The sequence below is a fragment of the Antennarius striatus genome, chromosome 15, assembly GCF_040054535.1.
Source record: "Antennarius striatus isolate MH-2024 chromosome 15, ASM4005453v1, whole genome shotgun sequence".
NCBI lineage: Eukaryota > Metazoa > Chordata > Actinopteri > Lophiiformes > Antennariidae > Antennarius > Antennarius striatus.
Window position 1 is genome coordinate 8,151,077 of NC_090790.1, and position 14,420 is coordinate 8,165,496.

The window sequence follows — 14,420 nt, forward strand, 5'->3', positions numbered from 1 at the left end:
GCACACACACACATACAAACAAAATAATGATCAAAACAGCATGTTAACATGCCCGTGGACTGCGCACAGTCACATGTTTTCGAGGCAGCTTCTTATCACCTATGGCAGGTGGCAATGAGTTTCATTTTTGTGTCCAGCAGCAGTTTTTCCATTAGACCTGATGTAATATCCACACTATAATGGGCCTGGAGAAATCTCGAAATAAGACACAGTTGTTTATAGAGACAGGAAGACGGGGGAAAATGGTCCTCTGCCCTAAATTCTCATGTCTAACATTATATTTTCTCCACTTTCTTGTCCTTGTTTGTCCTTTTTCTCTCATTCTTGGTTTGTTTCCATTATTCGTCTGTGTCTCTTGACTTCTATTTTTTCTCGTTTGAATTTTTCTGTATGCATTTGTGCACATGTGTAGATTTTCATTGGAGAGGTGTCCATGTATATGATGAAGTCAACGAGAGAAGCTCTCCTGGCCCAAGAGAAAACTATTCTTACAGGAGACTGTTGTTACCTCAACCCTCTCATCCGCCGCATTGTGCGCTTCATAGGTAAGAAGGCTTTATTTGGCTTAATGTTGGTTTTTTTTTCTGTCTTACTCATAGTGCCTTAATACAACTGAGGTTTGTACAAATTACTTCCACCAAGACTATGAAAAAAATAGCAGTATAAATGTGCAAGATGATAATCAATCTGTGCTGGTTCTCAATTAGCAGACAGATTTCAAACTGTTTCTTTTTTTTTCATTACATTTTTGATTTGGGTATTTAATATTCTCTAAATTTAATATTATACACAATTTTATTTAACCTTTTAACCAAGTCAATTGTGAACTAATTCTCAGTTACAATGACGACCTGGGTATATCCCATCTTGAAAACAGCAAATCCATTCTCACCCTAATTCACATCTATGGTCAATTCAGAATCTATAATTAACCTATTTTGCAAGATTACTGTCACTTTTATGTTTATTGCGATACATATAATCATGTTTTTTGTTATCTTTCCAAAACCCATTGAGATTAAGGATCTATTTTACAAGGGTGACCCTGTTAAAAAGGCAGAACCACCTGTCATAATTTACAACACAATGCAGTGTTCTTAGACAATAAATGTGGGGACAGGCAGCAATAAAAATGTACAAATATATATATATATATATATATATATATATATATATATATATATATATATATATATATATATATATATATATATATATATATATATATAATTTTATTTTTAATTTAATTTAATTTAATTTTTTTTTTTTAAAGTACAGTAAGAGAGAATTAAGTCTTTTAATCAAACAATCAATATGCAGTGGTTTGACATTCTAAACCCATTTTGTCACAGTAAAGTCATCATAGAAATTGGAGAAATTGCAAACTTCAGTAATAAAACACCTATAAAAATACTGTATAATAACAAGTTCCATGGTATAATGGTTAGCACTCTGGACTCTGAATCCAGCGATCTGACTTCCAATCTTGGTTGAACCTAACTGTTGTTTTTTTGGGCGGCAGTAGCTCTGTCCACTAAGTCTTGGACTGGGGATCAGTAGCCGTCGGTTCAAGATCCGTGTCGGGTTGGAGTTAGAGTGTGAACTGACAGTGGGAGGTGTCAGTTTACCTCCCGAGCACTGTCAAGGTGCTCGGGAGGTAAACCTCTTATAAGATTCTCATTGGGGGTGCATGACGAAGGAGCTGCCCGTCACTCTACCTCCCCATCACCTGCATGCCTACAGGCCTCCTGTGTGTACCTACTATATATACTGCATGTAACTAATAACCAGTCTGTACTAGAGTAGACTAATAATTTCTTTACAGGGATCGATACAGTTGATTAAAATGAAAAAAAAAGAAAATATTTTTTAGGATTGGGGTCATCCTTAGAATACTGGTGTACATATTGTCATCTCCGATGTCCTCATACTTCATGTCATCTACATGCACTTCAATCTTCAGTTTATCTATGTATTCAATACAACCCACTGATGCTTCCGTCGTGTATCTGCAGTCAATCGAAAAATCATTTTTTTAACTGGGATCATTCCACCCAGTTTAGGGCAATCGGATAACTGGATCACTTGAGAGCGTTATCACATCTCTGTTCACAATGACATTTATGTACTTCAGTTGGTTCAGTCTTGAGTGTAAGATGTAAGAGAGAAGAAAAAATGAATAACTCAATTAACACCAGACAGACAGGAAATATATTTGTATATACAGTATCTATATCCTTTTCCCTTTTCCACTTGGCTTGACTAGACCTGGGCAAACTGACCAGCTATCAGCTATCAGCAGCAGAAAGGGTCATGTGCTGGACTCTCCTGGCACAATCAGAACCACATTGAACATTTTTAAATAATATCCATTCAATTTATGGCGAACTCATCAGGAATTCATTTGGCAGTTCACATGATTTATATTTCCTTCTGCTCCTGAACAGCCTTGCAAATTGGTAGGATCATTGAGGCTTTTAGTTTCCTGCTCTCTTGCGGCCTCCATTCTCCCCACCACTCACCCTAATTCCCTCCCTCTAGTTCCCCTCAATGCCCTTCACACGATCGCATCCCTTTAACCCTCACGGGCAACCCCACACCCAACCCCCTCACCCCAAGACTCTGCAGCCCTCCCCTCTCTGAATGAAAATACAAAGGAGAGTAATTTCATGGCTAAGCAGGCCAGATAATCAGCAGCCATATTTGACAGCAAAAAGGAATACAGATGCAGACACGGGTCTGGCTTGGTGGGCTGACAGTGTCAGTGCAATCATTCATATAAAACATTTTTTTCTCATTGTGCTTATATTAGATTGTTTGCCCTTGTCCTTCCAATTTCACTTAATATGACTTCAATATTTTTGTTTTTGTCTCATGTCGATATCACATCAGATTGATAAGTACAAAAAAAGGAAAAGGTCGGGGTATGTTTTGTTTTGGGGGTTTTTTATTTATGTAAACCGTCATTTGGGATTAAAAGCAGGGGTTAAATAATGGCAGTACAAAATCAATAGACTTTGCATTCAAAGTAGTTTCCCACTAATGGAAAAATTGCATATTCTGGAGTTCAGCGTAATGACAGTTGGGACCTTCAGTGCTGGACAGCTGCAGCCTGCCTTAACAACCGATATAAGATGATCCGACCATTGTAAGATAAGATAGGATAGGATAGGATAAGATAAGATAAGATAAGATGAGATGAGATGAGATGAGGAGATGAGATTAGATGAGATGAGGTAAGGTAAAGTAAGGTAAGGTAAGGTAAGGTAAGGTAAGGTAAGGTAGCATAGGATAGGATAGGATAGGATAGGATAGGATAGGATAGGATAGGATAAGATAAGATAACAGAAATTTCCACAGATATTCACAGAGAAATGGAAGGATGGACACTCAACAAATAAGATAAATAATAATAAGAAGTAGAGAAGTAATGTACATAATTTTAAAATTAGGAATTTTAAATTCTTTGAAGTTGACAGCTGCAGGAAGGAATAACCTACAATAACATTTCTTCACACACTTTGAAGGAAGCAGCCAAATGCTGAAGGAGCTCTTCAATGCTGTCAAAGTGCCCTGCAGGCAGTTTGAGTCGTTGTCCATCATGGATGACAGCGTAGCCATCAACATTTAAACATGTAAAGCTTTCTTTGCTGATGTTTCTTATTCTCATTGTGAACCCTCACCCCTAGGTGTGTTTGCATTTGGCCTGTTTGCCACGGACATCTTCGTCAACGCAGGTCAGGTAGTGACAGGAGGTCTCTCGCCCTACTTCCTGTCTGTCTGCAAGCCCAACTACACTGGTGCAGAGTGTCGTTTAAATCGCCAATTTATTGTCAATGGGAACATCTGCACTGGGAACCCTGTTATCGTGGAGAATGCACGCCGGTCGTTCCCGTCCAAGGACTCTTCACTGAGTGTTTACTCTGCTGTTTACCTAACGGTGAGACTGATAATACATGGTAACTGATCACAATTTACGCAGTGCTGACATGTAATAAGCTGTAAACAATGGGCAAAACACCACATAACCCCACTCTTATTCACTGTTATCATACAGTATACTGTAAGACATTTGACTATAGTTTGGTTACCATATGTTATTATGAAATTATCATTATGTAACATCAGGCCTTAACATAAGTAATCAAGGAATGAGGACATTTTTATTCCCTGCCAAGGTTGTTATGTTTCCTCTCTTTACATGTGTAGTGTGTAGTCTATCTAAAAGAAAGTGGTAAATAGTATGCAATTAAGTTAATCTTCGCACATGCATTTTGGGGCCCTTTAGATGGGTCCTTCAATTTACACATTTATGGAGTTTAAGACCTATTTGAATTTTAATTGTTAAGTCTTTGCTCACATTTACATGATATACGTTGTTGTCTGTCTGCAACAGTTAATTGTATTTTTTTACTGATGGCAGGTATCTGTGTATTAAACCGGTGGTTTCAGGCAATGTTGATTAAAATAAATGGATGTGTGCGCGTACGTGCATGAGTGCGTGCGTGTGTGTATTTAATATATTCAATATAGCATTTTCGTCAGCAAACATATTTTTTAAAACATGGATTGAGAAAACAAATAATGAAACTCATTTTGAAACAGATTTTCAGATTTTCTCCGACTCAACCCGAGCACAGTTAATTAGAAATCAATTTTTAAATGTACTTCTGGCACCAGACTTACTTTTGGGATTGAAGGTAATTTGTTTACATCTTGGTGGAAACGACACTCACACACTTAAAGATAAATAGACCTTTTTAACCTGGAATGATTAAATGTTTTTCACTAGATTTGCAGTTTTAAAAAAAATGATTAAGGAGGAATAATGGTTGTAGAGAGTGGCTACATTAGGCTTTAATTGAGAATTTTACAAGAGTGGATTCATGTATCACCTTCTATTTAAAAGTGTGTTGTAAAGTGTGTTGTGGGTTTGATAAGAATGTTTTTTGGGGTTTTTTCATGAGAATTGTGAAAGACAGAGAGGAGTGGAGGAAGATGAATATAGAAAAAACATGCTAAACAGCTCTTCGGTTGTCTTGTAAGAAAGTACAAGGTTATTAAGAACATTTGTAGAACAATTTGAGAGTGTATATTAAACTGACAGACTTTCACTTTCAAATAGGTAATCTTTTATTAGGTTCAGCTTTTAGGGGGAAAAGTAACTGTTCTTCAGGGTTATGTTAGTCATATGATGTAACCTTTTGACATCTTTCTTTAAATGTTTTGGTATGCAATGGACCCTCTTTGCTTTCATGAAAATGTAAAATTTCTGTGGGAACATCTCTAGTTTCTCTGCATGAGATTGCATCATTTTGTCTCCTTAAAGAGAAGTAAATAGACTTTTGCTAAACCTTAGGGAGACACTAAAGAAGAACTAGGCTTTGCATTGTTTTCTGGTTATATTTTAAATGCTTTCTGTGCACCCTTCCAGATGTACATCACCAGCACCATCAAGACCAAGTCCAGTCGCCTGGCCAAGCCTGTACTCTGTTTGGGAACGCTCTGTTCAGCTTTCCTCACCGGTCTCAACCGAGTGTCAGAGTACCGAAACCACTGCTCAGACGTGGTGGCTGGTTTTATACTGGGATCAGCCGTCGCTCTGTTTCTGGTGAGAAAAATGGAGTGAAAAGTTTAAGAGGCAGGAGTGGAGAAGAAAAAATGTTTCATTTATGGCCATTCTGGTCAAGACTTTATTTTGGAACTGATCCAATCCACCAATTAATAATTAACAAGCACAGAGAGGAAGGACCAAAATTTAGAGACAAGTTGAGGGAAACACTAGTTTTAACAGGTGTTTGTGTTTTTGTCTGAAATAATGGAGAGAACCACAGAAAGGAAGCAGTGTTCTGATAAATTCACACCGTAGGTGTACCCAGCAATATACAGTACATACATGTAGGCCTTTGACAAAAGTATCACCCCTAGCTAACTGGCAACAGCTGCAGTAGCTCTAGGCACATACAAAGTCTATGTAAGACACAGGTTTGTCTTATTACACATTTTTTCTAAGATTAACACCTGATCCTGAGGATGAGAGAGAGCGAGTCTCTTCCCTCAGAGAGCAACAGTTGCAATGCAACCTACAGTTCACCATTGAATCTAGACTCTGACGTCAAGAACATGGAATGTCTTCAGTCTGTGCCAGAATCAAACTCCCTACAAATATACAATACATACAACCCGCCCAAGCATGAGACTGAGGTGAGTCGGCTGGAATCCATCAGCTACCACTGTGTGCTTGGCCACAAGATGCTAATCAGAGCATCACTGGCCCTGCCGACAAGGAGGCCAGGAAACATCGGGGTGATCTCTGTTCACACAGAATATGTCAATGGGTAGATAGATAGTCTCTTCACTCAGAGAACCACAGTTACAATGTCACCTACAGTTCTGGTCTCCAAAGGAACGGTAGGAATCTTTGTCTGTGTCTTACTAAAATAAACAACAGGATATTCTGGCTCTGCGTTAAATGGTTTTATCAACATCAGATTTTTCTGGGATTGAAGTTATGTTGTAGATGGAACCCCCTAGAGGTTTTAGGGACTGAGGCAGAAAGTCTACCAAGGAGAATGGAAGGTGAAGAAAAACTCCCAAAAATCAAATAAGATGTATTCAACAGTCTTCATTACACGTAATCTCCGCTGGGCCTCTAGCCTCAAAGCAGGAATGGGTGTGAAAGAAAGGATTGATATTCATTCAGTGGCTGCTGGTGACTGATTTCATAGCCCTTTGATTCTCACAAATAGAAACTGCCTTGCAAAAATGCATTTAAATGGAAACTCCTCAGATGTACTTTCACTACTGTGATCAAACATGGTGAAAAATTTGAAGGTTGTTTTGGAGCTCACACCAGCGACAGACACACTACATGCTAGTATACATGATAACAAAACCTCATATGTGGTTGAACTACAACTAAGTCATCTGGAAAATAACAAATTTAATATGGATATTGAACTTTTTTCAGTGTAACAAAAACAGAAAAATAATATTTACAATAAAAATACAGGATAAAAAATTCTAAACACTTTCTCCTAGTTACCGTGGATGACACAGGCAGGTCTGGATTGTTAAGCAGACAGAACTAAACCCAGCACAGATAGTCCTCAAGATATGAACATCTGACTTATGAACATTTGTACATACAAACAACCGCGTGCCACCATGTCCGAATACTTTAGTTCCACTTTCTGCTGCAACCTCCACCAAGCAGTGTCACATTAACATCTCATAGACTATTATTTCACGTCATGTCAAATAACTCAACAAATATAAGACTAAGTGAACAGTTTGCTCTGACGTCAGCTTTCACATGGCTTTCCAGTTGACGGGTCATCTGCAGTGTTTTGTCTTTCTTTTATTCTAATCACTGTAAACTTAAATGTATTTAAGTGTATGGGGATGTTGGTGAACATTGAGACTGCCAACAATGTAGGTCAGGTTGAAAGTTAGAGCCAGTAAATGTAGACCAGGGAAGTCTAGACCACAGACCACAGTCAGGTCCACGGGCCAGTTATGGTCCGAGGTTGGTTTTTATAAAACCCTTACTTTATGTCCAAAAATGTGTTATATTTTGCCCACCAGACAGTACACAGATTGAGCATGCAGTACATGCAACAAGTCTGTCAACTGCCATAAACTTGAATAATGGACGAATCACAGTGCTTGCTGACGCTGGTACACTTGCTTGGGAGGGGTCGTCACTCCAGGGAGCTCTGCAGTTGTTCGCAGCCCACCCTTAGCTGTGCGAATGATGTTTGCTCTGACCCTTCAACTGGAAGTTTGATACTGAAACAGCAGCTTCCAAGAAAAGCGGAAATTAACAATATTTTACTCGGAAGTCTGTAATAACTGTCTGCCTGATTTAGCATAAGATTGTTTCCTTGATAATACTAATACTGTTAATACTTTTACATGCTAATACATCTAAACAGCTATACAAAAGCTGACATGTTGAGAAATTGAAACGACTCAAATACAGACTGAGTGTGGAGATGTGAGAAGGCTCTGCAGGAAAACCTCAGTGCTGGTATTTTTTTCTCTTAATGCGGAACTTGGACAGTTTTTGTCTGTAAAGGGAAAATTGATGCAACAACTGTCAAACACTGAATAGATGGCAGACTTGGGTTTTTTATTGGGTTGACATAACATCTGAATGCGCTGAATACCAGCCTTCAAGGAAAACACACAGTAGTGAGCCAACTAGTTGCACACATCAAGGATTTTGGGATGAAGGTACAACTCTTCTAACAACAGTTGCCACTAATGGAGCCCTGAGACACACATTTCCCAGCTCTGTGGGACGTTGTGGTTGGCGATACAGGTGAACAATGAAGCACGATGCAGCAAACATTGTGCTTCTTCAGGCTCCTTCTGAAGATAGACCCTCTCTATCTTCACAAGGAACCTGAACATAGAAATGGGCTATATCCAGTGTGTCGTATGACTAGTTATGATATTGTCTAGTAGGAGTTCAGAAATGATGAAACAATAAATAGTGATATAGAAAACAGGTTCACAGACAGCTCTACAGGGTAGAAAGGAGGAGACCAGATATTGTATAGTTAGTATTTGAATGTTAAAGCAGAACTACAAATGAGGTGAAAATAATGGCAAGTTTAGTCTTCTGAGATCTGCTGCCATTATATGTATGCTTTTGTATTTGGCTTGAAGATAAAAGCCATTGATGTGCCTCCAGTGGTGGTCAACATTAAGCAAGTTGTCCTTGGTGCATGACGCAGAGGAGGAAACACTTAATGAAGAATATAAGCTTATAATGACCGACCTATAAAAACTGACGTGCACTGAGTCAGTGCTCTCGAGGGAAAAATGAAAAGAAGAAAGTTAATCATTGTGACGGCAGCTTCAAACCTGCTCTTTTCCTGCTGCTTACTAGCAAAGCAGGACCTGAGTCTCTCTACTGCACATTTACCAAACGATTCTGAGGAGGCCTATCAAGGTGTTGTCATCTGAAGACTGAGGAGATGTGATGGACTGCTATCATGAGTGAAATAGATGGGTACAAGGCAAGTAGAAAGCAGGTATAGCTCAAATCCGTGTGCTATCAGTGAGCACAGACAGGGGATTGGAATGGACTCATCAAAGAGCAACCGCCTTTGGCCTTACAAGAGATTTGTCCTCTGCCAGCAGATTGAGGAATCAGTGTTATGTGCAGTCAAGGAGAGGCGATCGAATCCTAACAGGACGCAGAAGGGTCCACTTGATCTAAGACAAAGTAAAGGATCATGCTGAAGTCTTACAGAAGCACAGCCCCTTGAAACCTGCAGCATTTTGTTTGTTTGATTTTCCAACCAAACTCTTTGCTATGTTTTAGTTGCTTCATACACCAGATTTAATATGTAATACAAACTGCAGAGGTTGACCTGGGGGCTTCATAAAGTTTGCAAGGGTTTGTAATAGACAATAATTTTAAGCAAAGATCTAACTCTGCTTTTGTGACATTTCTTTTGAGTTGAAGATTTATTTTGAGTCTTTTAAGGCACTTAGAATTCGTCACGTAAAAAGACATTTTACACTGATCTGAAAACCAAGAAAATGATTGAGTCACTTCAGTCCAGACACATTTTTTCAGTGTTTAATTTTAAATCAAACAACGACAACCACAACAACAACCACAAAAAGACTTTTAACATAGATTTCATCATCACCATGGCAATGAGCAAATTTCGCTTTAGTCACCTCGAGCGATTGATGGCAGGTTGGCCTGAGTCTGTGTTTGCGTGGGTAACCAGATATAAAAATGGAAAAGAAGCAGTTTTCCATGGTCTTTGGGAAAAAAACATTAGTTAGGGAAAAACAGAAACCTTGTGAAACGTATCTTTAAAAAATAGGAGCAGCTATGTGAGAACAACGACACAGTCTCTTTGGAGAACTAACAAAAAAAGTTTAACATTTTGAACATTTTAACTCACCCTTGATATAATGTTAGCAGTTTGTTTTTTATTCTGAAGAATTCTTATGTTCATGTTAAACTGTGTAACTTGGATTCTTGTTCAGCAGTTATGATTCATGTGTTTGATTTTGGGTGCACTAGAGAAGCACTCGATGAAGCAACATGAACAATAAATCCTTGATCATCCTCCATCAGTGAACCAGTTGCCTCAGGGCATGGTTGACCTGTGTCATTTTGATCCTACCTTGATATTGGGCCCGTTTCACAGAGGCAGGGTTAACCAACCCTGAGGTAAACCTGTGGTTCTGGGTTGACTTACACTGAACTCGGAAAACCTTGGGATTTTGGTTTCACAAACGCTTTTCAGGGTTAGTTTTGTTAACCCAGAGTAAGTTAACCTGCAGTTTAACGCCATCATCAATGGAGACCCGATTCGACGATTCACCATGACGACGGACGAGACGTGCACAGCAGCACTTTACGGCAGTCGAAGTACAGATTTTAATTCATGCATATGAAGACTTATGAGGTCATTTTATGAAGAAACAGGAACACCGTTGCAGCTACAAAGAAGAGGGAGATTACATGCTGCTCAAGTCACTACTTAAGTTTAAACGTAGCCCGTTGCACTCACGGTAAAATTACGTAGGTAAACGGCTTGAATAATAGTTTATTAATTCATTTTATTTAGGTGCAATCCAGCGGGGGAGAAGTGCACGTCAGCATCTGAGAATGAAATATAAAAACATCGTTCACAGAGGTCAGACTTCTGCATCATCTCGTTAGGGATCCTCTTCTTCCTCATTATGTTTGATATTGTACAGTAAATATTAAGTGGACGTTCGACTGTACAGTTGTTTTTTTGCCAACAAAATGCTCTTTTCACGCACATAACCGTTCTCTCATCTATATCAATGTCTGTTAAATAATGAAACCTATTGAAACGTTTGAATGTTATGTAAATTAAACAGTAAATCGATATATGCACGGTACAAAAACAGCTGACAGGAACATTCATACCATTGTATATACCAATATTATGTAAGAACTGAAATCAAGAGCTGGCACCTAGCTCTTTTGCATGTTTTCCTTGATAATAGCCAAAAGACTGCTTTAGTTCTTACATTAATATCTGTGGCATTGTACTGCTTATAACCGCTTTAAGGTATTTCAGGTTTTATTTTCTGTCTGTTTTAGTCACATGACGCTCACAGGAGTTACTAATTGATAAGAAGAAAAAGAAATTAACAAGAAATTGAAGAAAACAAATGTGGTCGAATATTGTATGTTACTGATTGTTCTGTTCCCATTCTGGTGCAATACAGAGTGACATTTAGCCTCCAATGAAGCATTAACGGATTCTGCTCTTAACTCTGGGTTAAGTTACCTCCCTTTGTGAAACTGAAAACTCTGGTTTTCCCTGATTTTAGGGTTAAGTTATCCAGGTTTTCAACTAAACCTGCTTTTTGAAAGAAGCCCATTAACTGTGAACATTCCTCATTCTGCACAGGGTGTTTGTGTCGTCAACAACTTCAAAGGGGTCCACGGTTCAGCAACTAAACAGAAAACTGAAGACTACCGTGGTCTGCCTCTGATGACTTTCCCTCGTGTAGAGAGCCCCCTGGAGACCCTCAGCGCACAGGTATCTTAAAACACTTAACCCGGCATCCTACAAAATAATGCACAGTATCTTTCTCCAATAACTGGCAACTGGCAGATCTCCCCAAAGACTGTGAACTTAAAACAGATATCTTCCTACAGACAACTGTTGTATTTTGTTTTGTGCTGTAATATGCTGTGACTGTAACATGTTGTAATATGTTTTCATGTCCTGGTATGCAAGTAATTTGTCAGTGTCCCCATAGAGAATGAGATTAAATTCATTATCTATCTAAAGACAGGGTTTACCAACCACATATTTAGTTTATTATCTTTCTTTCTTAATTTCTTTCTTTCTTTCATGAAGCAGTTCTAAAGAGCATATAGGCATGCTATTTTGCACTGCAACACTTCCTTCCTCAATAAATGCACAGAAATAAAGACAGAACCTCACAAAGAACACTCCTGATATAGCCTGACAATGATTTCCTCTACCTTTTTTATTTCCACACCTTTTTGCTCTCTTTCCCCTTTTCCTTTTGGTTTATTTGTTATCCCTCTCAATCCCCACACCACACTCCATCCCTTCTCCCACATCCATTTTCAGAACCACTCGGCTTCGATGACGGAGGTCACATGACTAAGGGGGCAGCACCGGGTCACGTTTGCGTCTCCACAGCACTTCCAGACAAAATGACGAGGACGCATGCCACGTGGCTCCGAATGCCTACTAAAAGCACTCCTGAAATATCTGTTTAATTCACCAAGGAGACAAAATACATGTTTGCAATGGTTCTCATCTATTTGGGCTATGCTCAATTCAACCAGCCATCGCACACACGGATTTCATCACCTGCAAAATGATCAAAAGGCAAACCTAAGCACAGATTGTTTCTCCAGATACTTGAGACCATTTGAAACATGGACCATTTTTCCCTCCAAGGTGTGCTATTTGTAGTTAGAGGACAGTGTTTTGTACATTTTGTATGAGTGAGTGCTGTAGTCCACCCTGACGGTGTTAAACCTGCACACTCCCTGTCAGCTGACTCTCTCTGTTCTATATCACATCCTGTCAGGTGACTTGCCTCATCGATAACCACATCTATGCGCCTCAGTCTGAAAAATGTGGTTTGGAAAAAAATATTGACGTTGTTGTTCTGTGGTGTTTGTTATTTGTACAGAAAAAAGGCAGAATCCTTCTTTTTATTATCTGTCTGTACATTAATCGACCATGTCAGGTCATATTTTGTAAAGATTTTTGTCAATCTGTATGACTATTATGATCCGTTTGGACCTGTTTGCCTGCTGTAAACCTGGATATGTTTTGGTATCAGTTTAGGTGTTTCTGGGAATGACCCCTCTCCCCCTTCTGGATGAAACGAGGAGGAGTCTGTGACATCCTCTAAGTTACAAGACGTGGTTTAACGTGTGGATTTATTCACCGTAGTGAAAGTGAAATTGATTGAAATTTTGAAAATGGGTGTATTTTACCCCAGTTCGCTGATTCAGTGGGATTTTTCTATAAAGAGGCCAAAAGGGGGTAGCTAGCCTGTCCCAGATCTAGAAAAAGATTACACTGCTAAGGTTTCACAAAAATACTGAAAGTGATATCCCAGTGGTCAAAATATTTATAATATAAATGGGGAAAAAATGAAGCAGACATGCTCTTGGAGTGAATCTGAGTGACCCAATTAAAGCCTGGCTAGCCCTTTTAATGGGAACCAGGCTGATGACTCCTGCTTCACTTTTCCTCCTCGAGGCATCCCTCCTCCCTCCCCAGCCCACCAGTGGATTGTGCTGCAAATGTTGTGACTCCATTTCCCATCGGAAGATACACCCAGCATGAAGAGAGAAGCCAAGACGTTTTATGGATGTTCATGATTTGAACTGTACTCATTATCATTGTGATTATAACTGTCTTTTACTTTAAGAAATAAAAAAATTATTTCAAACGCTACATAATTTTTTTCTTTCTTAACTAGTCAATATTGACAATGTGTTCTTTTTCGTGATTTTTTATATTACAACTTTACAATTGAAAACACTACTAAAGTCAATAATCACCCAAGGTAAGATACATAAAAACAATAAGTCTTTTTTTTTAAATTACAAATTAAAAATGCTCAAAGTATAATCTGTACTGTATTTATCCCTCTTGGGGAAATTCATTTATGATCCAAGTATGATCCCATCTTTACAGTTAGTCTTTCAAAGTTAACTTCCTGGAAGTGGAAAACAGGTTTGTTTGAATATTTAAAGAGCTATTATTTTACATTCAGTTAAGCTTTATCCTGCAGTAATTATTCCTTATCTGTTATTGACCCTGTTGATCCCTGTTAAAGTAAAGTCTCCATAGCAATCAGCCCTATAAGTGATGTCATGGTTCCAGCATGAGTAATATATAAATAAATACTAACCAGAGTGTAGATAAGCTGTAAAATGTATGCGACCAGTGTGTAGACTGATACTAGAATAAGGTCCTAACAGAAAATAAAAAGGCCTAACCATTAAGAAACATCACAAATCAGTGCTTCCACAGAAGTTTCAGCAGATTCTCTAAAGAGAATAATAAAAAAGCTTTGAAAGGCCCCCACATCTATATTCAAGCATGATGCTGGAAGAACAAGTAAGGAACTAATGGTGTTTTAGAATAAGCCAATGTTAAGACACCCCCTAAAATGTAATTTTTTTTGTCCCAGGTAGCCAGTGCCACATGCGTGGAAAGAGGCATTTCACTTCTTCATGAGACAATACCCCAGTCGAACGACATGTTACCTGAACAAGTGATAAGAATGATTAGAAATATGGTAAAACCAGAGCCATATCAATTTTTAATGTTGTTTCATACTTTGATGAATACAGTTGCATAGCTGATGTATATATCATAACTTAGCAAGACATATGT

General features: G+C 38.6%; 1 protein-coding gene across 2 annotated transcripts in view; it reads left to right on the plus strand.

Moving 5' to 3' along the window:
- Positions 1-13,464, plus strand: part of plppr1 (phospholipid phosphatase related 1) — a 47,378-nt gene extending 33,914 nt beyond the window's left edge. For both annotated transcript variants that reach the window (XM_068334794.1, XM_068334793.1), the window contains 5 exons: positions 413-545; positions 3,690-3,940; positions 5,435-5,611; positions 11,427-11,558; positions 12,123-13,464. In XM_068334794.1, coding sequence (XP_068190895.1) covers positions 413-545; positions 3,690-3,940; positions 5,435-5,611; positions 11,427-11,558; positions 12,123-12,155 — 726 coding nt within the window. In that variant the 3' untranslated portion in view covers positions 12,156-13,464. The remainder of the gene's footprint in view (positions 1-412; positions 546-3,689; positions 3,941-5,434; positions 5,612-11,426; positions 11,559-12,122) is intronic.
- The last annotated feature ends 956 nt before the right edge of the window (positions 13,465-14,420 follow it).